The 23,354-nt window shown below is 53.0% G+C and overlaps 1 protein-coding gene and 1 long non-coding RNA gene across 16 annotated transcripts in view; both read right to left on the bottom strand.

The window, feature by feature from the left end:
* MCF2L (MCF.2 cell line derived transforming sequence like) overlaps nt 1-23,354 on the bottom strand; it is a 169,606-nt gene that overhangs the window by 104,352 nt on the left and 41,900 nt on the right. For 2 of the 15 annotated variants that reach the window (XM_028526984.2, XM_028526991.2), the window contains exon 1: nt 7,436-7,686. The exons of 4 other annotated variants lie outside the window; for them this stretch is intronic. In XM_028526984.2, coding sequence (XP_028382785.1) covers nt 7,436-7,514 — 79 coding nt within the window. In that variant the 5' untranslated portion in view covers nt 7,515-7,686. Of the gene's footprint in view, nt 1-6,693; nt 7,369-7,435; nt 7,706-8,140; nt 8,362-23,354 lie in introns of those variants that run through there. 9 more of the 15 variants (XM_028526986.2, XM_028526994.2, XM_028526978.2 and 6 more) reach the window with 8 other exon arrangements.
* LOC118497406 lies at nt 13,311-18,133 on the bottom strand. Its single transcript, XR_004899930.1, has 2 exons — nt 15,562-18,133; nt 13,311-14,330 (listed from the first exon to the last, which is right to left on the bottom strand). It is a non-coding gene; the product is annotated as an uncharacterized LOC118497406 (long non-coding RNA).

The raw sequence follows: 23,354 nt of genomic DNA, 5'->3' as shown, positions 1-23,354 counted from the left end.
GCAACAGCCTAGGAACATGCTCACAAGGCACTCTGTTTTTGGAGTCCTTTGGAAAAATATTTCCTTTCAGTCAAAATCTGACTCCTGCAATTTCTGCTCATTGATTCACTGCCCTTCACTGTGCCACTTGGAAGCCGACAGAACACCGCCACTCCTCCCACTGGGCAGTAGTTGGTATGCTGGACAAGCACGCACACCTTTCTGGCAGGTCTTCTGTTTTCTAGCAATAGTCAAAGACAACATTTCAATATCTATTTTAAAAGTGAGAGGAAAATGGAGTCACCCTGAGGACTATCATGCTCCCATTCATTCATTCATTCATTCATTAGGGTTGTTCAGCTCTATTCAAACCTCTCTATTTGTACTAGTCAGCAAGTGCCATGTGAATGCTGCCTGACGAGCTGCCCCCAACTGAGTGCCATATACATGATAGGTATTATTCTCATGTTCACAACTTTGTGTAGGTGGTTCTGCTCCACATGCCTCATTTTGGACCCGGGCTGGAGGGGCCAGGGCAGCCTTGGCTATGTTCTCATGAGGGATCACTGGGGAGTGGGAAGGGCCAGCCCACTGTGCAAGCACATGTGAGCATCAGATCTGCCGAGGCCAGTCACATGGTCAAGTGCAAGTCAGAGGGGCACACATGCTCCTCCCGCAGTGGAAGGGAGAGGGAGTGCTTGCTAAAAGAGGATCCAAACAATCTTAACATCCTAGTCACTCTCTCCCCTCTTGGCTCATGGAGGACAACACAGAATGTAAAGAGAGCCTTTCTCAAAATGCAGATACCAAAATATGAATAAAGTTCCTTTGACTTTTACCCTCACACTCTCATAAAAAATTGGTTTATTAAGAATTTAGTGTGTTGAACAATAATAAAGTAATAAAAAAAGAATTTAGCATATCTTTGTTGGTAACTGGAGATGATCATTTTCCTTTGAATGGACTCACAATTTTTTCATTCATTTATGAAGGTCAAGATAATTAAGTTGTAGTTTCTCAATAAAACATTTTCTTTCTGAAAATCAGAAAAACATTCACAAATATTTCATCTTTAGGTGTTTCACCACCTGCCTCAATTTCTCAATTCACATCAACATGTGCTTTCTAGCCCTTGCTAGTTCCACACACATGGAGCACATTTCAGAGCCAGGCCCAGGGACACAGAGGCCAACAGGGCACCATCCAGGCCCAGTGAACGATGGATGTGGTAAAGGAGCCACCAAGCAGATGGTAGAGTGGGGAGAGCACTGCACCCAGGGCTGTGGGCACGGGACTCGGGAATGCTGGAGCCATTCCAGCAACAGGACAAGGCCTCCCCAGAGCAGCCCCTGAGTGGGCACCTGAGGGAGGGCCCCGTATTAGCTGAAGGGCGAGCAGGAGCCCCAGGCAGGGGTGGCATAGGCATAAGGTGTCCTCCAGTTTCTCACTTGATTCCATTTCTGGAGTCCACTGAAGGATGTGGGGGCCTAGCTTGCATCTTCCCACTGACCTGAGCCTTGGCATCCTCCCAGAACCCCTCAGCCTCAAGCTTGAGTATCGGAATCACCTGGCTAGGCTGGGCCTGAGAATCTGCATTTCTAACAAGCCTCCAGGTGATGCCCGGTCCAGGACCATACCCAATGAACACTATGTTAAATGGAGGAAACCAGGGAAACCTCCATGGACAATTCAAAAAAAGAATAAATCACTAATTTCATCCCACAAGCTTCTCTTTGTGTTCAGAATCTCCAAAACTCATTCCCCAATCCTTGCTAACAACAGCCAAAAATATTTCCCATGTAAGCTATTGGTTTATTTTTAAAACTAGTTCCCATATTTCATAGTCACACCAGCAGGCATGGGTGGGTAACTAATGCCCGCGATGGGAACCATGCTGGAAAGAGTTTAATGCTGTCGGACACTGTGACCCCTGCATTTAAAGCTCCCATGTTCAGTGTCAAGAACATCTCTGCAGAAACGTGCACAACAACATGCCGCCGGCTGAGTCAGCCTTGCAGGAAGGAACCCTTTCCCCTGACAGGTGCAGTCAGGTGGTGTCAGATCGCGCCACCTCCGGGGACATCCTGGGAACCTTCTTATCCCTGAAAGCCCATTCTTGATACTCTGGTCCGTCGGCCCCAAGCCCGCTGCCACACTAAGCACGTCTCAGCCAGACACCGTCTTCGTAGGGGAGTGTATGGCCAGAGAGTGGTGAGCAGCCTGGGAGGTTCAGGTAATGGCAGATGGGCCTTGCAGTCCTCTTCTTGTCCTCTCATTGCCCATGTCCAGCTAGGTCAGCCGACCTTCAAAACATGTCCAGCACCCCGCTGTCTGCACCACCTGCCACCTGTGCTCCTGCTATTCTGGTCCCAGTGGCCGTCTACCTTCTCCTGGACCTGAACTGGTGGTGGCCTCCCTTTCCCTTGGATTGCTCTGTCTCTTCAACAAGCAGCCCCATAGCCTTTAAAAATCTAGATGAGATAATACCACAATTCTGCTTAAATGTCTCAAAGGCCCGTGATTTCCCTCAGAGTCTGAGCTGAGGTCTGAGCTGGGACCCCACAGTTCATGTGCAGTCTGGGTGTCGTGGATGAACTGTGTCCCTCTAAAATCTATAGGTTGAAGTCCCAATCCCCCAAACCTCAGAATGTGACTGTATTTGAAGATAGGGCCTTTAAAGACATAAGGTAAAATGAAATCATTAGAGTAGGCCCTAATCCAATGTGACTAGTGTCATTATAAGAAGAGGAGATCAGCCCTGGCTAGTGTGGCTGAGTGGGTTCAGTGCCAGCCTGCGAACCAAAGGGTCACTGGTTCAATTCCCAGACAGAGCATACAGCTGGGTTGTGGGCCAGTAGGGGGTGCATACGAGGCAACCAAACATTGATGTTTCTCTCCCTCTCTCCTTCTCTCCCCCACTCTCTGAAAAGAAAGAAAATCTTTAAAAAAAAAAGAATAAGAGAGGGAGGAGATCAGGATGCAGATATGCAGAAGGGGACGACCCTGTGAGGACACAGGAGGAGGAAGATGGCCATCTACACACAAAGAATGGAGGCCCCAGGAGAAACCAGCCCAGCCAACACCTTGACCTCGGACTTCCTGCCTCCAGAACTGTGTGAAACAAAAGTCTGTTGTTTAAACCTCCCAGTCTGTGGCACCTTTGTTACAGCAGCCGGATGTGACCAGTGCTCTGGCCGAGCCCCTCTGCTCTCACTCGGGGCTCCTCCCCACTGGCCCAGCTGGCCTCCGAGCTGTTCCGACCTCGCACCACAAGCACTTCCCGGCTTCATAATGCAAACATGAATAGCCGCATTACACGCAGGAGAATCTTCCAAAAGCTTGTGAAAATTTTACACAAAAAGTTCCCAGGGCGTGTTTTGGGACTTCTGGGTTAACTATTTATTTTCGTGTATTAATCCAAGCAGACCCTTCACAGGACTGCATGGGGTGGGAAGGGCGCAGCGGGGTGGCTGGGCTCCTCACAGGGCTGTAGGATTTGGGCTGGTGCAGAGCCAGTGGGGAAGGCCGGCCCCGGGGATGCCGACAGCAGGTCGCAGACCTCAGCCAGGGGGCCCAAGGGAGCAGGTGAGCATCATCAGGGGCCTTGGGGGTGGGAAGTGAAGGAAGCTGGACATCAGAGCCCTTGAGAGCACAAGGGGAGTGTCCCATCAGGAGCAGGACACATTGCAACAGGGGGCCAGCGACGACGAGAGCCATGGGCCAGAAATGGGGGATGACACAGGCAGAAGGGGACGTGTCCCCAGCTGGACAGGCTGTCCTAGTAAGGGACCCGGGGACCCCCAGGGCAGAACCACAGGGTTCCACTGAGACAGTAGCAATCAACAACTGCGGAACTGAACAGTGTCTTTAGGGAAACCCAGGACATGACAACTAAGATCCCTTAGAAGGGAAGGCTTTTGTGGGGTGCAGGCTCCACAAATTAGAATCAAGAATGTGGCCACATCATCTCCCTCTCAGAGCACTGCTTACATATTCGGGCTTGTTGTTCTATGTTCTTACCCTTTCTACCCAACAGTATCTATTTACGCTCCAAAGAAACTTCGCTGGTGAGGTCTGCCACAAAAGACACCTCCACTTTCCGACTTCCAGGTCCTCTAGAGATCTCAGCAATGGAACTCGCCAAAGAAAGTCTCACGGCTCTGCACAGCTGAATTCGGATGTGGCGCCAGAGAACACTGCTGTGGCTTTAACTCCTTTAAAAGGAGTGTGTCAGGAGGATGGACACTAATTACCCGAATGTTGCTATAGTGACAGTACGGGGCAACACCCCCATCCTCCTGAAGTGGCTGAGTTAGCAGCTGAGATATTAGTTGAAATTTAGCTTCTTGAACTGAGGGATGGTTGGTACAGGAGAGGAGAAGATGGGACCGAACAGATGGGAAGGAAGATGTTTGGTCCGAAGAGTGTGGGTGCCGCGGCTGCACTCCAACCACGGTGGGGAGGCAGGCTCACAGCTCCCTCTCCGACCATCACTCCTGTTCTGGTGCAAACCAGGATCTGTTCCTTCAATATGTAAAGAGCTAAAAGTGGCTGGTCCTCATTGGGGAAGAACATTAAAATGCAAAATATCATGTTGCTTCTACTTTCATTGTCTTGTGTGCAGCCCCATTCATCTACCCATTCACCCATCCACTCATCCATCCACCCATTCATCCTCATCCATTCTTCCATGCCATGGCAAGAATTAGCACTTTGCAGAAGGTTAATTAATGGAGGTGGCACTACATTTAAAGACTTCTACTGCAGTGGTTCTCCAAGTTTGGTTCCTGGGCTAGCACCGCCAGCATCACCTGAGAACTGAAAATGCAAATCCCCAGGCCCCGCCCCAGACTTCTGAGTCAGAAACTGTGGGGGCGGGGCCCAGGAGTCTGGGACGATTCTCTACAGATGGATCAGATGTTCTAGTTTGAGGACGACTGTTCCGCATTAAAAAAAATGCTTAGTTCATCTAAATCCATTAGCATTTCTCCCTCAAATATTTATTAGTTTTTCAAAATTTTACAAATATAAAAAGAAAACCAAAATAATGCATAGGCTGGAAAAGAAGCCCTACCACACAGAAGGGAAGCTTTTGCCACTGGAAAGTGCTCCTGGCCTTGTGGTCAAAGATCAGGTAGGTCCAAGAGCATATACAATTTGCATTCTCAAGGTCAAAAGATAAGATTCACAGACCACATGGGCAGTGTGCTTTGTCCTCCTTTACGTGCACACTGACCTAAATAATGCATGTCCTTGCAGAGGGGGAGCAGCATATAAGTCTGAATTTCAAATAGGGCAGACACATGTCCGGACCAGAGGACAAAGATAAAATGCCTGTTCGTTCAGTGTAGAGGCACAGAGGGTCCAAGTCTGTGCAGGTGAAATAGCCACAAAACTCTGTGCAAGGTCACTGAACCCAAGCCCTCAGCTGTGACCCTGTCCTGAGTGGGCCAGGCCCCCTGCCCTGAATGTCTGCATCAACATACAGACCAATGTCCTAGAGCCCCAACCCACACCTGCCACCTATCCCAAATCACCCTGGAGGTGGGACAACTCTACCACCTCCAGGTGAAAGCCATTCTACTGCAGACGGGGAATTCTTTTGAGGACGGACCTGGGATTTAGGCCCCAGTCAGTGAGTAGGTTTACATCAACCTACGTCCCCGTCCCCACGCTCAGCGAGTGGCACTGTGTCAATACAGAGCTTGGGATACAGCCTACAGCCCACGTCCTGTCTCGCAGCCGCTGCTCAGCGCTGCCTCCCATGCAGAACCAGCGAAAAACGGATTTGTGCCGAAGGGAGAGACAGCGTTAGTGGGAGGTAAGCAGGGGTGTGGATGCAGGGTGCTCTCCCCTAAGAAAATGACATTGGACATTCATGAAGCTGGGCATCTGTTGACCTGGATTTAAGAGTCTTGGTGAAATCTGCAGTAGCTGGCAGCACACATGTGTCCAGGGACACACACTTGAGAGTTTCTGCTTAGAATGAGATCGTGGTCAAAATAAGCACCTGGCTCGCATGCCACATCCGTTCAGTGAGTGGTCAGCGCTATTTCTGCTTTTTGGAGACAGCCTTCTAACCATTCAAAACGCCCATGCATCTCTCAGAGCTCAAGAAAAAACCTCCATCCCTAAAACCTAGGGGATGACATCACTCTTGGAACAGTTCCCACTCTGCAATTCCGACTCCAGGCCCAATGCAGAGGGTGTGAAGAGCCGTCCCTCCCCCTCCGGGGCCAGTGGGAGCAGCCCTGCGGGCCTGCGGTCCGCTGTGCCCTTCACCTCAGCCACACGCCGAATCCTGCACCAAGCGAAACTCAACTCGTGTTTCAGAAAAAGGGAGCTCGCTACCTTTCTAAGAACAAGGGGCCAGATGGCATAGAACGGTTTCCTTTTCTTTTGACCCACATACAATAAATCCAGTAGCTTCAATCACAAAAATCACCATTAAAAACGGAATGTTTCTGAAAGTCTCGGTTAGACCGTCACACAGAACGATGCATATGCTGATTAAATCACTGCTTTGCTCTCAAAGCCTCTGGGGTCTCCCACTTACGGGGTTGGGGGCGGGGAGAGAGAGAGGAAAGCAAGCTTACCACGCCTAAGCCACATAACTGACAAAATCAAGTCTTTCAGACAAATATTATTCAGATAATGAGGTAATGGCATATAACACAACACATAACAATGTCAGGCAAACATTTGGCGACTTACTTTTAGTGACACAGGATTATTTCCTCTTCATTTCAAGGAAAACTAGTTAATGCCGACCCTTTTCGCCTGCACAGTGCAGCAGGGAAACTCGGATGTGACGGACCGAAAGCCAATAGCAGGACGCTGCCAGCTCAGCTTCTCCTGAAACCTAAACGGCTCCATCCCACCTGCTCCTGGAGGCTTATTTTAAGCGATCTTTTCATTAGCACTGAAAATGCATGTCCAAGGATGCTATCCTTCCACCCGGTACCCATATCACTTTCAAACATTGGTCTCAGGTGGAATTATATTTGGTGGAGAAAAGCACCACCTGATTAATCTGGGTTTTTCCTCCTCAAAACGGGCAGGTATCGCCACCACAACCAACACCAGGCTCAAAAAGCCCTTGGCTCGGGTTATTTTCCACCCGCAAATACTTATGCTTTCTCCATTGCTATGGTTACAAACACAGGTTGAATGAGCAGATTCAGACAACCGCTCCACGCACAGACCAGGGGTCTTCTAGAAAGCCTGGGGCATCAACCTGCAATGTTTAACTCTCCCAGGCGGAATAAAATCATGCTGACTGTCCATGGAAATTTATCAGCTGCGGATAAATGACCGTCATAGCTGCCTGTTCCTGTCATTACTGCTAGGGAAAGAAAGGAAGGCTGTTATACAAAAATTAGACACATGTCCCTACGATTCAACACATGATGTCAAGCTTAAGAACACAGAATTCAAGGCCAGCAGCTCCTCCTACCAGTGTGCTTGGAAACCGCATTTAATCTCTGCACCATCTCTTCCAAAGCCATCTCTTCATTTCTCAGCCAAAACCTCATCCTCCGGCAGAACAAAACGATCCTCTGCAGCTGCTTTCCTCTGCACCAGAAGGTGCTTCAAGGGTGGGGTAGCACAAGTGGGGAGGGGGGCGCGGTAGCGAGGCTGGGGGGGCAGGGCAGCGCCTCCCTTCCCTGGATTGGTCCCCAGCCCCGCCAAGGGGCGCGCCCTGCGCCAGGGTGGGGGCTGCTCAGCGGAAGCGGAAGCCGGCCCGCCCCGCATGTCCCCACGGCCACTAGGGAGCTCCGTGTGTACCCCTGCGGTCACCTGGAAGCCTTGAGTGTGCACTCCCGCAGTCACCTGGAAACCCCACGTGTGCAAGCCCAAGGTCACCTGGAAGCCCCAAATGTGCACCCCCAAGGTCACCAGGAGCCCCGCGCGTGCACCCACCCCCCGTAACCTGGAACTCAGGAGTGTGCACCCACCGACTGCCCGACAGTTTCGCGTGTGCACCCCGCGGAGATCGCAGCCAGCAGCCCTCTCCCGCAAAGAGGCGAAGCCCAGCCCACCCTTCCCAGGCCCGATTCCCTGCGTACCCCCTCCAGAGTCTCCCCCTCCCCCAGAGGAAGGAGGGACTGAGGAGTGGCCACGGTCAAGGGAGCCCTGGAACTTGCCGGCCCCCCTTTACCTCCGGCAGTCCCCGGGCAGGTGCAGAGGCTGCAGCAGCCTACCGCACCCTGCCCGCGCCGCCGCATGGCGACCGGGACGCCCGGCGTCCTTGGGTCCTTGGTGGGTCCTCGGGTGGCTGGGTGGACCAGCTGCTCCCGCAGCGCGCCGCCTGCCCAAGGACGCAGGCAGGGAGGGAAGCTGCGCTGCAGGCCCTCCGACCTCACCATGGTTGGCACGACGCCACTACGTGCATTCTACACCTCACTGCCCTGCAGATTCGAGTCATGTGTGTGTAAGGCTGTGGCTGCCGCATCCCAAGGACGTGCAAGAACACATGTGTGCACACTGGGCCCTGGATGGGACCTCTCCTGCCCAGGGGGCCTGCCGTCCTTTTGTGGTTGACATTACAGGTAGCATGCCTTTCCTTATGTGAGCGTTTCAAAGAGAAGTGCCTATTTCCATGCTCAGCCTGGGAAATTCAAGCAAGTAGTGGCAGAGATTCGAACTGCCGCTCATGTCATTACAATGTGTGTGCCAACAGCTCGGTGTGATGACGGTCAGGCACCAAGAGCTGGGCCCAAGGGGTGGGAAGGTGCAGGTGACAGAGCATCTGCTCTCAGAGAGCTCGCTGCTGCAGGAAAGAAAGTGTAATAACCGCACAGGGAAGATGGGTAAAACTAAGAAATTGCTGTTTTTTTTTAAACATCAAAACCTATCGAATATCAGCAGTTTTTCATGGTTCGAAATACAGCCTGATGAGGGGAGAGGTCTGGAAAGGCATCACCACAGGGCAGCCTTTTCCTTGTGGACCGACGTCCTGGTCTGACTTTTGCCAAAGCAAAACCCAGCTTTGCTATGGCCACTCGAGTCAGATGGCCACCTGCACTGACTTCACGGAGGCCAGCCACCTGACAGGGGGTCCGAAAACACGGGTTCCCTCCTCCCCACAGTGAAGTGGGTGGCATCTGCCTTCCTGCCTCGCCAGAGGCGATGACACCCACACTTGTCCTTGGCCACAACTGGCCCCAGGAGGCCACATTCCCTCAGGCCTGTGCAGACACACCCCACCAGGATGTCCCCTGTCCTGGGCAGCTCCAGCTCCTCCTCTTTTCACCTGGTCCCCACCGCTTGCAGCACAGAAGTGTGCTTGAGTGGTGCTCAACCTCAAGGCTCATTGGAATTTCCCCCAAAGGTGTGTTAACCCAGATGACCAGAGTTTGGTGGTCCGGTGGGAGGGGTGCAGGAATGTGTGTTTCTAACAGGACCCCAGGTGGTGGGGGCTGCTGCTCCACACTTAGAGAACCACTCACTGTGACAGCGTGTCCCGCCTTTAAACCAAAAACAAAGGAGAAGGCACAACCTTTCTGCCCACTCTGTTCTCACAGGCTTCCCCACCCTCCAGTCCTGCCCCAGCTTCTCCCCTGGACCCCGAAGCACCCCTGGCCGGTGCCTCCAGCACTGCTTCCGGGTTGAGTCTGACGCACCTGTGATGCTGGCTCCCGTGGGTCCACTTGGCCAGGCCTCGGTGCCCAGGTGTTTGACCAAACACTTCTCTGGTTGTGGCTTTGAGGCTGTTTTGTGGATCTGATTAACATTTAAACAAGTTGACTGTGAGGAAAGCAAATCACCCTTCCTACTGTGGGTGGGCCTCGGGCAGTCAGCTGACTGCCCTCCATGGAGGAAGAGGGCATTCTGCCTCCAGACGACTTTGGACTTGAGCTGCAAGGCTGGCTCTCCCTGGTCTCCACCTGCAGCCTGGCCTGACCAGCCCCCACAGCTGTGTGAGCCAGTCACCAAAGGTAAACCTCCCCCGCTTCCTTCTCTCTCTCTCAATTCCTATCACACCTTCACTGTCTCCTTAAATTATAGCACAAATGGAGCTTTCTATAAAACTAATTTACTATTTGCTTAAAGTGTAACAATGACAAAATACCACCCAAGGTACACTGAGTACTTACTGAGTTCCAGGGACCTGCCTAAGCTCACAGGGTGAGCAGTGATTTAACTTGCCCAAGAATCTAGCAGACGGGCACTGTTCTTCTTCTGTTCTACAGAATAAGGTGCAGAGAGAAGTTCAGTGAGCTGCCCAAGGTCACACAGCTGGTAAGTGGCAGAGGCAAGATTCAAACTCAGATGTGCACACACACACACACAGACCTAGAAAACTTTGCTTCAGAGAAATGTCGTATCTCAATTGGGACACTATCCCCAATGTCCTTTTCAGTTAGACAGGGACAGTTAGGTAGGGTCCCAAAGCCAACAGGGCGTGAAGAATCTTAGCCCGAGTATCCCAAGAGCACAGGTCTGCTTTCTGTACTGTGTTGGCCCCTCCCAGAAAGAAGCAGGACAGGCCGCTCATCCCTCTGCCTGAGGCCAGATGGTGCCCAGGTGGGAAGGTAGAACGTAATGTTACACCTGGATACCCAGCACATCCTCTTAGCAACTGTTCCGGAAAGTTAGCCATGAAAGGGAGGTGAGAAACAGGAGAGCTGGAGGGGTGCGCAGGTCAGGTTCTGAGAAACAAGGAGCCCTGAGGAGCACTGAGGAGCCCGCCCTTTGGAGACAGGTGGGGGGAGGGGAGGCGGAGATGCGCCTTTGTGCGTGGTAACAGGAGCCGGGAGCAGCCGGGCCTAGGTGCAGCTGGGCGCTGGCTGTGGAAAGTGGGGATGGTGGATTTCCTGCACTGCCTCATCCCGCTTCAAGGGCGTGGGGACGGGCTGCAGGGAGAAGAGGGAGACTTGGAAACGGCCCTCTGAAGAAATCTGTAGCCCTTGACAGCACAGCCTCATTCCTGGGCCAGGGTGTGAAGCAGGAGTAACCTCTGACGAGAGCATCCTGGAAGGTCAGGAATTTCAGACCGCACCTGGACTCCTGAACAGCTCCTTCCTGGGAGCCGGGAGCTGGGAGCCGTGAGCTGGGCCCGGTGCTGGTTCCAGGGTGTAGGGCTGAGCAAGGCAGGGAGGCTCCCAGCCCTCACCGGGTTTCCTCTTCAAATGGGGGCCAGCCACTAAGGGTGACACCTCCCTGACGCAGAGGGTGAACAGGCTGGTGAACAAGGTGTGCCAATTGGTACAATTCCCTCGGGAACTGATGTGATGCTGCATGAACAAGTTCGGAGAGAGGCACGGCCCTGTTCCAGCAGTGTGCTCTGCCACGAGCACACCAGGGTCTGTCCTCCGACACCAGCTTTCACAGCAGTGCCACTGACCGTGAAGGGGGGAGGGGAGGAGGAAGGGAGAGGGAAAGGAGACGGAAGGGGAGGGGAGGAGCAGAGAAGGAGGGAGGGGGGAGGGGCAAAGGAGGGGAGAGGAGGACTGATGACGGCACCAGCCCGTCAACAGGGTCCTGGATAAGGGAGGAGAGGTGTGCTGGGGGTGGGAACTCCCAATGCTCACACAATGGGAAGCCACGCAGCAGTGCAAACAAGGTGATGTACATCAGTTGAGCTACAACAGCGAGTGGCAAAGAATATATGACTCCATTTATGCCTAATGCAGAAAGAGGCCAAACTAAGCTCTGCAGTACCAGGGACATACGGCATTGGTCCCTGAAGTCCTCAGGCAGGGGCATGGGGAGCTGCAGACACGGCAACTTTCCTCGAACAGGCATGGGGTACAGGGCAACTAACCACATTACAACACATTTTTATGTGACAGCACACTTTCACACGATGAAGAGGAAGCTGCAGGGCTCCTCCTGAAAAGGAGCAGGTTGCGGCGGGCCGGGTCTTTGTCCGTTAGTCCCTGAGACAGCATAGACGGTCCCTGGGACCGCACAGATGGGCAGGGTCTGGAGAGAGGGGAGAGGCTAGGACAAGGAGAAGAAAATGGACAGGGGACTTTAAGCCCTCAAGGTGCAGAGCTGCAGTGGGGTGGAGGGCAGCAGGCAGCCCATGAAGAAACAGACCCTGGAGATGCCACTGGACCACTGTTCTCATCCCAAACCCCAGGCACCTCACCTGGCTCTCTGACAACATTGTTCTCCCAACCCTCTGGGCCCAGCAGCATCCCCACCACCCAGCACGCAGGATGAGCCCCCCACCCTACCCTGAGATCCTCACCAGCTACCTTTCCTCTAACCCAGGGCCAAAGAGGGGGACGGAACATTCAGCAAACAGAAGGCAGGACTCACCCAGGACCCTGTGAGAGGGACTGACCCTGAGAGCCCACTACGTCATGTAGGAAGGGCGAGATTGCTCTCAACACCGCTACTCAGGAGCGCAGTGCAAATCAGACCCACAGGGGATGTCCCCTCACACCTGTTAGAACTGCTGTCGTCAAGAAGACCAGAGACAACCAGTGCTGGTGAGGGGGGAGAAATCGGAACCCTCGCACACTGCTGGTGCGACTGTAAATTAGGGCAGCCGGTATGGAAAGCAGTATAGAGGTTCTTCAAAAAATTAAAAATAGGACTGCAGTACGATCCTGCAACCCCACCTCTGGGCACCTATCAAAGGGAAGGAAATCAGCATCTTAAGGAGCTCCGTGTACCCCACGCTCACACAGCCTCCTTCACAGCAGTCAAGATACGGAAACAACCCGACATCCTCCAAGGGATGAATGGATAAAGAGATTTGGTGTATATATACAGTGGTTAACTATTCAGCCATGAAAGGAAGGAAATCCTGACATTTGCCATGGATGAGCCTGGAGGACATGATGTTAAGTGAAAGCGGCCAGACAAAAGACACACTTTCACAGAGACAGAGGAGGTTAGAGCGGGGGTCACCAAGGGTGGGGGAGGGAAGGGGGAGGTGTGGGGGGAGGTGTCGGGGGAAGGGCGCGGACCCCCGGGACAGCGGAGTGAGGCTGGAGAATCTAGTGCACAGCGGGCGGCTGCAGTGAATAATAGGGTATTGTGTGCGTGAAAGTCGCTGAGAGTGGATCTTAAACATTTTCACTGAGCACACAAAAAAATAGTCATGTGAGGTGATGGATGTGTTAATTATCTTGATCCTCGTAATCACTTCACAATAGGTACCAAATCATCACACTGTACAGTTAAAATACATACAATTATATGTGTCAGTCATTCCCTAAATAAAGTTTTTAGAGCCCTGGGTCAGGTCGAGTGAGGATGAAAATTCTCCTTGCTTCGGCATTTTGACCAGGCATTTCCTCTCTTCTTGGACTTGTGCAAGCCCCAGTCTTGGTACTTATCCTGGACTTCACCCCCACCTCTTTTGTTAAAAGAACTTGGACTTCTGTAGGGCATCAGCCCCCATGAAGAGGCATCCACAGTTTGCACCTGCAGGCCACGGCGGAGCACTGCTGGGGCTGCTCCACTGTGGAAACGGAGCAGAAGCACAGGCCGAGACGGCAGGTGGGTCCGCCGCCTCAGTGCAGCCCTCGGTGTGCGCCCTGCTGGACAAAGCCGGGCAGGGCGTTCCGAGTCGGTTCCTGAGCTGCCTGCTCGCGGGGACACCGGAGACGGAGCTCTTGGGTTTCGGTCTTTTTCACGGCTTTTCCGGTAAGGGTGTCTGAGATCCACATTCACACAAACTATGCAAGGACAATGAGTAAGGAAGTTTACTTAGTTGGAAGATGTCCTTTTGGTGAGAAGAATCTGATAGGACGGCTGATTTTGACTGAAGTTCTTACCTGTGAATGATCGTTACATTTTGACGGCTAAAATAAGTCACTTAGGAGAACACGTATTTTTTTGTGAGTACAAAAATCATTGTGTTCACTTTAGAAATGGAAAATAAACCATAGAGACAGTCTTTTGTTTATCCTTCTGCTGCACTTTTGTACAAATTGTAACTGTATGTCGTTTGTAATAAGTTTTCTGCTCAAACATTTTTTTCTGCTGCTACTCTTCCACATGATCTTAATAGCTATGCAAATATTACCTTGTGTGTGTTTTAAAATTTAATCAGATTTTTTCAGTAATTCTTAATTATTATAATGATAAAAAAATCCCACAGGCATAAATTTTTTTTCTGCATGTCTGACTGTTTCTCTGTTAAATTCCTAGAAGCAGAATGACAGAGCAAAGGGCATAGGCTTTTTTTGAAGCTTCTGAAATATCTCCCTGGTGTCTACATGTGCAGACATGTGTTCACATGCATCCTCACCAAGCAAATATGCAAAGGGCTGGGGTCAGTGGTTCTCCTTGGAGGCAGGGGGCCCTGCCACAGGGCTCACCTGGTCCCTGGCCAGGGCCAGCCCAGCAATGCTAAGAGCTTGCATGGTAAGAGTTCTCTTTTCCTAAAACACAAAATTAGAAAAAAAATCACCCCAAATTAGAAACTAGCCAAAGACCACTGTCTGGAGCAAGGCAGGAGCTGCTCACACCAGCCCTACAGCGGCACGAACCTCATCTCGAGGCCCCCCACACACTGGGTAACGGAGGCACCCGCAGTCCAGGGCTACCTCCCCCGAATCTCAGCAGACGGAAAGGAGTGGGTGCAGGTCCGCGCAGGCTGTGCCTGAGGGCTGTCTGCCCAGGGCCGCTGGCCCCTCGTTGGAGCCTACCACACCGAGGTTGGAGCCTACCACACCAAGGTCGCACCTGTGGAGCCAATGCCACGTCCTTGAAAAGCACACTTTTGTTTAGGTCGAATCTCAGCTCTGCTCGAGGAGGCCTCAGTAACACAATTCCCCTCCACGCTGGTCCTGTTTAAACTTAATGCTGTGCACAAAATCTCCCGCCCAGGCTATAGGCCAAGCCTCCTGGTGCCCACAGTGTCTGTGGGGAAAGAAGGGACGGTGGTGGAAGTCTCAGGGATAGAAGAGGGAGGGTGTGGTGGTCTCCCGGGGCTGCTCTAACAATGCACCACGAGCTGGGCAGCTCAAAACAACAGGAAGCTATTCTCTCACAGTTCTGGAGGCTTGAAGTCCAAAGTCAAGGTGTCCACAGGACACACTTCCTCTGAATCCTGTGGGAGAAGGTCCTTCTGCGCCTTTTCCAACTTTCCGGTGGGGGTGGGCAGTCCCTGCCTTGTGGCTGCATCACCCAGTCACATGGCCATCCCTCCCTGTGTGTCTCTCTGCTCTTTTCTTATAAAGACACCAGCTGCTGGGTCAGGGCCCACCCACTAACAGCGTGATCTCACCTTAGCTAAGTGCACCTACAACCACCCTATTTCCAAATAAGACTACATTCTAAGGTGTTGAGGGGTTAGGGCTCCAACATGTCTTTTTAGGGGACACAGTTCAACCCATAACAGTGGATAAAGAGCTAATAAAGTTTACCTAAAAGACAAACGCAGAGAGGCTGGCACAATTCCTAGGGGACGGGGGGGTTGGCATTGGTGACCAGTGATGACCGTTTTCCCCACTGACCACCCTTGTGGCCCACCCTTCCACTCTGCTGCACGGGTGTTGCCGTCTCCACGCAGCTGGACATTCCCTCCCAGCCCCTCTGGTTGAAGGGCTGAGTGAATATGGAATTCTGGGACGGCCGACGAGGTTTAAAAAACAATCAGAGAACCCTCACCTCGGGCTCCCCTTGTGCATGTGACGTTCTGCCGGACATCCAACCACTGGGGAAAGTTGAGACGTATTCTGCAGGAGGGGGACAAGGCCTCCCCTCCAGAACTTCGCATGCCCCATGGCGTGCCCCGGGTGACAGAACCGCACGTGGACGCGTGAAGCGCCCGAACAGCGTTCCCCCGATGGGTGCTGCTGCGGGAGGCGAAGAGCTGTTTCACAGCTGATGCCTGCGTCCCGGGCATCGGCTGGTGCCAGACGCTAACAGGGGTGCAGCCCGGGACCTGGCACCTGATGGGTATGTTCCAGAACTCCTGGGTCCCCCGGGCTTGTGGAGACCAATTCTCACGCACCTTTGGGATGAGATGAGTGAGTGGATTTGTAGGATGAACTGAATCTTAGGCCTCATGTGCTTGTTCCGTGTAAAGTGACACATACAGAGAAGGGAAAATTAATGTCCTCAGTGCCAAATTACTGTAGGAAAACCTCCAGCCCACCCAGCTAATTAGATTGCTTATTCATCTCCCAGCCTCTTCTCCTCAGACGTGTTTTGACACCTTCCCCTGGTTCGTGCCCTGTGGGATGGTGGCAGGGAAAGCAAGCTGCGCTGGAGGCATCTGTCCAGCAGGTGTCTCCTTCTCTGCAGCCTCCAGATCCAGCAGGGGGAAGAGACTTCAGGTGCCCAGCAAGAGCGACACTGCAGGGCTGTGCCCAGCCCTACCCTGGCCTGCTCCACATCAGTCCCTGATTGTGCCAGCTGCTGCAGACACTGTGAGCCCCAGCACCGGTCACCCCTGCTGAGTTCCCACAAGCACCTCCTCCTGCAGTGGACATACAACCCGCTCCCACACATCCCAGAAGCCCTGGTCCCAGCACAGGCCCCCACGAGTGGGCTTCCTCCCCTCTCCTCCCCTTGCCAACAGCTTTCAGCTACTCAGAGGAGGGGAAGCACATCCCCTGCGGTGGGAAGCAAAGGTGTGCAGGCCCAGGCATGGGGTCGGTACTAAAGCAAGCAATGGAATGGCAAGTGGGGTTCTTCCTGTTGTCCCAGAATTTTAGCCAGCAGCCGAAGATGCCCACATTCTGAATTCAGAAAACTGGGGTGTGCTGGGGGACAGCTGCCTGCTGTGGGACTCAGGGACCAGCTCCCCTCACACCACCCTCCCCCCGCCCAGCCTTCCTGTACCAGCCCCCAAGAGAGGGGGCAGTGCTGGTGTGGAGAGATGACTCCTTTCTCCCACCCTCCCACGGCAGGGGACGGAAGCTTCCTCCCCAGAGCCCAGGAAAGGAGGGCTGATGTGCAGCATGGCGGCTTTGGTTGCCAGTACTGTACTGTGTGCCTCCTTGAAAGCTGCTAATAGAGGGGATCTTAAATGTTCTCACCACAAACAAAGGAACGGTAATTATGTCGCATGGTAAAGGTGGTGACTGACCTTTCTGTGGTAATCATTCTTATTACACACCTAGATCGAATCATCACGCCCCGCGCGCATCTTAAACTCACACAGTGTTACCTGCCAATTATATCTCAGTACAGCCGGGGGGGGGGGGGGGGGGGGGCGGAAGAACAGCCAGGAGAGATGGTGAAGAAGGGACAGCCACCACACAGAGTCAAGCGCTCCTCATCGCTGAGCCTGGGGAAGGTGGGTGAAGCAGGAGGCACCCGGGGAAGGCGGCGACCACCGACATTGGGTCCCGCACAGGGCAGTGAACACGGCCAGCCCACACGAGTGTGTGCATGCGCATACACATGCACGCACCTTCCTTCCCTGCCCTGCCCTGGAGGCCACGGGAGGGACGGCAGTGAGTGAAGAGCAGTCCCGCTCCCGTCCCCAAGCCTCTGGGGCCCCTGTGGGGGCGAGAGGGAATGGCAGAAGAAGAGATCCAGGTTGAAGTTGTTAAATAAACACGACTGAGCCTTACAAACTAACCTGAAGCTATTTTAAGGACCAAAAAGAACAGATAAGTTATGGAATCGGAATAACGTTATCACTGAGATCCCCTCTGCCAGGGCAACAAAAGGGGCTGGCGGGGCCACATCCGCGGGAGCCGGCGAGAGTCCCGGAAACTGAAGGAGATAGGACCCCCCTCTCACGGTGGTGGTTCCCAGCCCGGTCGGCGGTGGGAGGCTCGGGTTCATCAGATAAGCCCGAGAAAGGCCCCTCCCCACCGAGGCCCTGCCTCCCCAAGCCTCGCTCTTCCTCTTGGAGGAGCCCGTGGCAGGCTCCAAAACGCCATTCCTGAGCTCAGCAAGGGCTCAGTCCCCTCGGGGCAAGGAGCGGACGTACCAATGGTGTCATAGTAAAAACCCTTCGTGAATGCTAAGCGGAGACACAGGATCAGTGCGCTTCCCCACAGCAGCAGCTGCACGGGGGCAAGGCCCGGACTCAGCTTCTGTCATTTACTGGGGATTGTGTATGGGAATTTCATAAAGGTCACCCAGCAGGCCATAAACGACCTCTAAGTGACTGGGACAAGGACTCGGTGACACCGGAGTGACCTTCCAGAAGGACCCTATGTGAGAAATACCAGGCTTCTGGAGTCTGAGTCCTGCTCTCTCCAGCACAGACAGGGCGAGCAGGAGGGGGAGCCCCTGATGGGCCCCTGTTCTGCTGAAACCATGAGAACAGGAAGGGCCAGGGCCTCAGGATGGGGTGGGGCCTGTGACCTCTCGCCAACCCACTCACAGGGACGCGGAGCACCAGCTTCCTCAGGCCCCAAATTCATCTAAATATGTCACCAGACTTGGTGCCACCACCTGCCACCTCCCAACTGTGCACCTTGAGTGAGTCATTTGGGGGCGTCAGGCCTGTGCACTCACTCACAGGGCAGACCGGTCTCCGAGTCAGGAAGACTGTGCACGGCAAACATGCTCCCACAGGCATAAAGCAGTAAAGAAACACGAAGTAGAGAGCAACCGCTTCACACTTTCGTGTTGGTGTCTGTGACAGTCTGTGCAGGCTGCCACACAAAATGCCACTGACTGGTAGCCTGCAAACAAACACATTCATTTCTCATAGTTTTGCAGGCAGGAACTCTGAGATTGAGGCATCTGCGTGGCTGGGCTATGGAGAGAATCCCCTTTGTGGGGCTTTCCTCTCAAAGGCCGTGGGGCCTCTGGTCCACGAGCACACCTCCCGCTCCTGACCCTCCACCCTCATGACCTAATTGCCTCCCGACAGCCCCGCCTCCTGACACCGCCACGTCAGGCACGAGGATTTCAACACGTGAATTTCGGGAGATGCGCACATTCAGGCCGCAGCAGCACCCACGTCTGTTTTATTTTAATGGCAGGGAAACAGTAATGTTAAATTACTTCACGCTTTTGATCTATGACTTTAAGCCACATTTTACGTCCAGTGTCTAACAGGTGAGACCTTCAGCAGATCCTTTAGAAGCTCAGCCGCTTCTCTCACCCATGCACACCCGCGAGCGGGGCAGCGTCCAGCACACTGGAAGCCCCCTTGGCAGGGATGTTGGGCGAGCCAGACACCCTGTTGAGGGGAGGGGAAGTGGAGGCAAAGAGAAGTTTAACATGCCTGCATGTTTATATGCATGTCCAAGCGACAATGGCCACTGTAACCGAAAAGACAGCCGGCCCAACGGGGGGCCCCACCTGAGCTGCTGCCACAGCTCGGAACAGGACAGGAAGAGCCTGTGACCCTGAGTCTGTAAATGATTGAGAAAGCCACTGTGATGGGCTGAAGGACGGCTCCCAAAGACGTCCACCGCCCAGTCCTTGAACCTGAGGATGTGCTACCTCCCGTGGACAGAGGGACTGTGAGGACATGGCTAGTTGGGGACCTAGAGATGGGGAGACCGCTCTGGCAGGAGGGCAGGGGGCAGGGGCAGGGAAGACATGTGCTGACGGAAGCTGAGGTTAGAGGCACTGGGGCCATGAACCAAGGAAAGTGGGTGCTTCTAGAAGCTGGAAAAAGTCAGGAAAGGGACTTTCCTCTGGAGCCTCCGGGAGGAGCCGGCCCTGTCCACACCTTGGTTCTGGGTGTCTGACCTCCTGACCTGGGAGACAATAAGTGTGCATTGTTCAGGCCGCTGTGTGTGGTCATTTGTGACAGCAGCAGGGTTACCTGCTGCATCTGTGCACACCAAAACCTTGTATCCCTTCCTACCCCCTGGGGGAAGAACCTGACCACCTGCCCCCTCCAAAGTCCCCACTAAGTGACTGAAATGAGCAGGGGCCATGAGGACCCACTGAAGGGCCAAGGGTAGGGACGGGGCCACCTCTGGACGGGGCTGAGCACAGGCACCGCTTACAAACCCTTAGGCATCGGGAGGAAGAGCCCTTCTTTGTGATGACACTAAGTCCACTGTCCTTGGGGACAAGTAGGCTGAGCATTTAAATCGTTCCCCTCTCACCCTGTAAACACTGGTGACTATTCGAAAATCTAGTGCGTGTGCATGACCACTCCTAATGTTTTAAATCTGATTTTACGGTCTTGCCAGGAGCGGAGAGTCAGACCCTGTGTCACGTGTGCTCGGGAATAACACAGAGGCTCCGGCCAGGCCACTGCAGCAGTCCAATGTCACTGTGCGTGTGTGAGGTTGTGTGGCTGTGCGGTGTTGCTCACTTTTTGGAGGTGCACATTCCTCGTGCCCACCGACACCTTGCCTCTGCCTGTGCTAGCAGTGTGCACTACTAGTTCTCACCGTGAGAAGACAAGACTGGGAAGACAAATGCACTGAAACGGCAGAGAATGCTTTAACGGTGGAGAATGCTTTTAACAGCTGAGGCTGAGGGAAACAGGGGCAGCTTCCTTTATCGCCCATTGTTCGGGAGCCTGCCGCCCCAGGCCAGCAGCCCTCCCCGGGATGACTCACCCACCTCGCTGCAAGAGCAAAGCACACCGTGTTCTCACGAAGGAACAGCCCCTCCCCTGGAGAGATAACCCCCCAGTGTGGGAATCTGTGCTGGGGGTGGGGCAAGGAGTATGCCAGACCCTCCTCACACCACACATTACTCTTAAAAAAGGGTTTTCTCATGTTACACCAGGTCCAAGGAATTCTCCACGAGAGCCCCAGATGGCAGGATATATACCTGAAAATAACTGCCACACCAACTGCTCAGAGCACAGAGGGGGGATGTGGCAGATGCCTGCGTGCCCTCAGAGGGGGCGTGGAGGGGGAATGCTGGGAGGCAATTCTAGCACATTGATTAAATTCCTTGTAAAAGGGGCATTAGAGGAAAAAGCAGCACTGGATGTGTCTCCAACAAATAGAAGAGAGGAAAAACAAGACTTCAAAAGTAAACTGGAATTTTAGTAAATTCTCCAAGTTAACATTTAATAGCAATGCCACCACTAGGTAGGAATGCAACTGTAATTTATTTGGGATGAGACACTCCTTATCAGTGTGGGAGAAGTTTCCCAAAGATGGCGCAGCAGGTCACAGCTCCCTCCAGCTTTCTTGCTGCTGTCCCTCGTCCTCAGCTAGGCGGCCCTCATCTCTGAGGCGGGGACAGCAGTGCTGCTCAGCCCTCCTGTCCAGGGTAAGGTTCTCAGCAGCTGCCACATTAATGGATGGCTTTGGGTCCATCAAAACCTGCCCATGGTGAGGGCTTCAAGGAGCTCACCACAGCCCTCCAGGTGCCCTGCAAGCCCCAGGGGAACAGAAATGGGACCCCACTTTGTGGGCTGCTTTGGCACTCATCAGCCCATTGCCCAAGTTGTGAAGCACTGAGGTACGAGTGGAGTGCAAGAAAGGAGAAGCTCGTGAGGCCGTGGAAACACAGGAAAGAACAGATGGCCGGTGCCCCTCCCAGGAGGTGCATGCGTGGTGGGAGAAGGCAAATGACCAATGTAAGAAAAATAAGGGAGGTGAGTTGCAATGAGACTGGGCCATGAGATGGTCAGTATACAGGTCAGGTCCCGAGGTTCTTGTCCCATCATGCAGACCAGCACTTGTCCAGGAGCTACTGGAGAGGTAACTTGGAGATGTGGTTAATTGACACCTATCCGTTGACTTGAAGGAGAGCAGATCACTCTCTGTCACGTGGTGGGCCGTGTCCAATCAGTCGCAGGCCCTAAGAGAAAAGACAGATTTCTCGGAAGAAGAGGAATTCCGCCTTAGGACTGCAACGCAGAAACCCTGCCTGAGCTTCCGGCCGCCCGCTGCCCTGCAGATTCCAGACTCTCCCGCTCCTGCCATCGCATCAGCCAGTTGCTTGAACTAAACCATGTAAGGATGAGTATGTGAGTTATGTCTGTGTCTCTCCTACTGGTTTTGTTTCTCCGAGAGCCCTCACTGACCTGGTTGTGAGAGGCCACGGACAGCTGAAAGCCTTCCTGCATTGACTGACGAGGCATCAGTGGAAGAGCAGTGCATTAATGCATTGCTGGCCCAGGAAGACTGGTGGTGAGGGTGCGGGGCCGTGAGGGCGCAGGGCCGTGCGGATGTGTGGGACCTCTTAAAGGGACTCGGGCGAGTCGAATGCTGGGTGTGAAGAAATTTTAGGGAAACTTCAAACAAGTTATTTTGCTTATGTTTTCTATTTGCATACATGCACAATTGGTGATAAAAGTCTGCCTTAAGTCAAATAGGGCTCTTTAAGTATAAAATAAGAACTCTAAGCGATAAGAAAAAAACAGAATTTACTATCTTTGACCTGGCCAAAGCATCATCCTGAATGAAATACATATTCATTAACTTCATATAAATTGTAAGCCATAGCAAACTCTCCACATTAGGATATAAGCAATGGGAAAATGAAGAAAACTTCAAGAATCACAAGTTAGGGATGAGGTAGCCATAAAAAGTCGTGGAAAAAAAGTGTAGTAAAAATGCACATACAGAAGTGCACGCAGTACACACGCATATGCCACTTCTTGGATGAAAGAGCGAAACGACAGCAAGAGGGGTGAATGAAGCCTGGAGACAGACGAGCGGCTGAGCCCGCCCAGGTTGAGCCCAGACGCGGGCCCTGCTGTGCCCGGACGGGGCTGCACTCCTCTGCATCACTGGGCCCCGACCCTCATGCGCAAAATAGGCTTCAACTAGGTGTTTCAGATCCTGGATCTCCACAGTTCCCAATTTTTTAAAATCCTCACTTGAGGACATTTTTTTTCATTGCTTTTAGAGAGTAAGGAAGTGGGAGGAAGGGAGGAAGACAAGGAGAGACAGACAGGGAGAGAGAGAGAAACAGACAGACATCGACTGGTTGCCCTCTCGAACTTGTTCTGACCAGGGATCGAACCTGAAACCTGAGCATGTGCTCTGACCAGGAATCGAACCTGCTACCTTTTGGTCCATGGGGTGCCACTCCAACCAACTCAGCCACACCAGCCAGGGCTCCCCATAGTTCTTTATATGCAACATGAAGCTAAAAGTACAAAGCTCTCTACAATTTGGAGACTTCATAATTGGGCTGCTACTGATTCATGAATACAAGCATTAGCTCCATCTTGAAAACGCTGCATCCTCCAAGAAGAAAAGCACCAGGGACTCCTGGAAAATGCTTCTGTGCTGACCAGCTGTCCTGTGGTGGCACCTGTAATAACACACCTGCCTGTCTATGAGCGGCAGTGAGCCTGCGCAGCAGGGATCTCCCACTGGTGCGGGCCGGTAAGACTAAGCCAGGCTCACATTATCACCTTTGATCCTTTGCTCTCTGTTTTCCTTCTCTGGGAGGTCAGCCTATAAATAAAGCTTCAAACACAACACCACAAAGCTGTCCATCCATGGAATACGAGACAAGAAAGAGGCCCACTTGGCAGATACCGATGTGAGGAGAAATAAGCATACTTCTAAAATTTACACCAAAGACGGACCATGACCAGAGCCTCT

The sequence above is a fragment of the Phyllostomus discolor genome, chromosome 11 (genome assembly GCF_004126475.2).
Source record: "Phyllostomus discolor isolate MPI-MPIP mPhyDis1 chromosome 11, mPhyDis1.pri.v3, whole genome shotgun sequence".
Classification (NCBI taxonomy): Eukaryota; Metazoa; Chordata; class Mammalia; order Chiroptera; family Phyllostomidae; genus Phyllostomus; species Phyllostomus discolor.
This window is presented reverse-complemented; position numbering and strand designations above follow the sequence as displayed.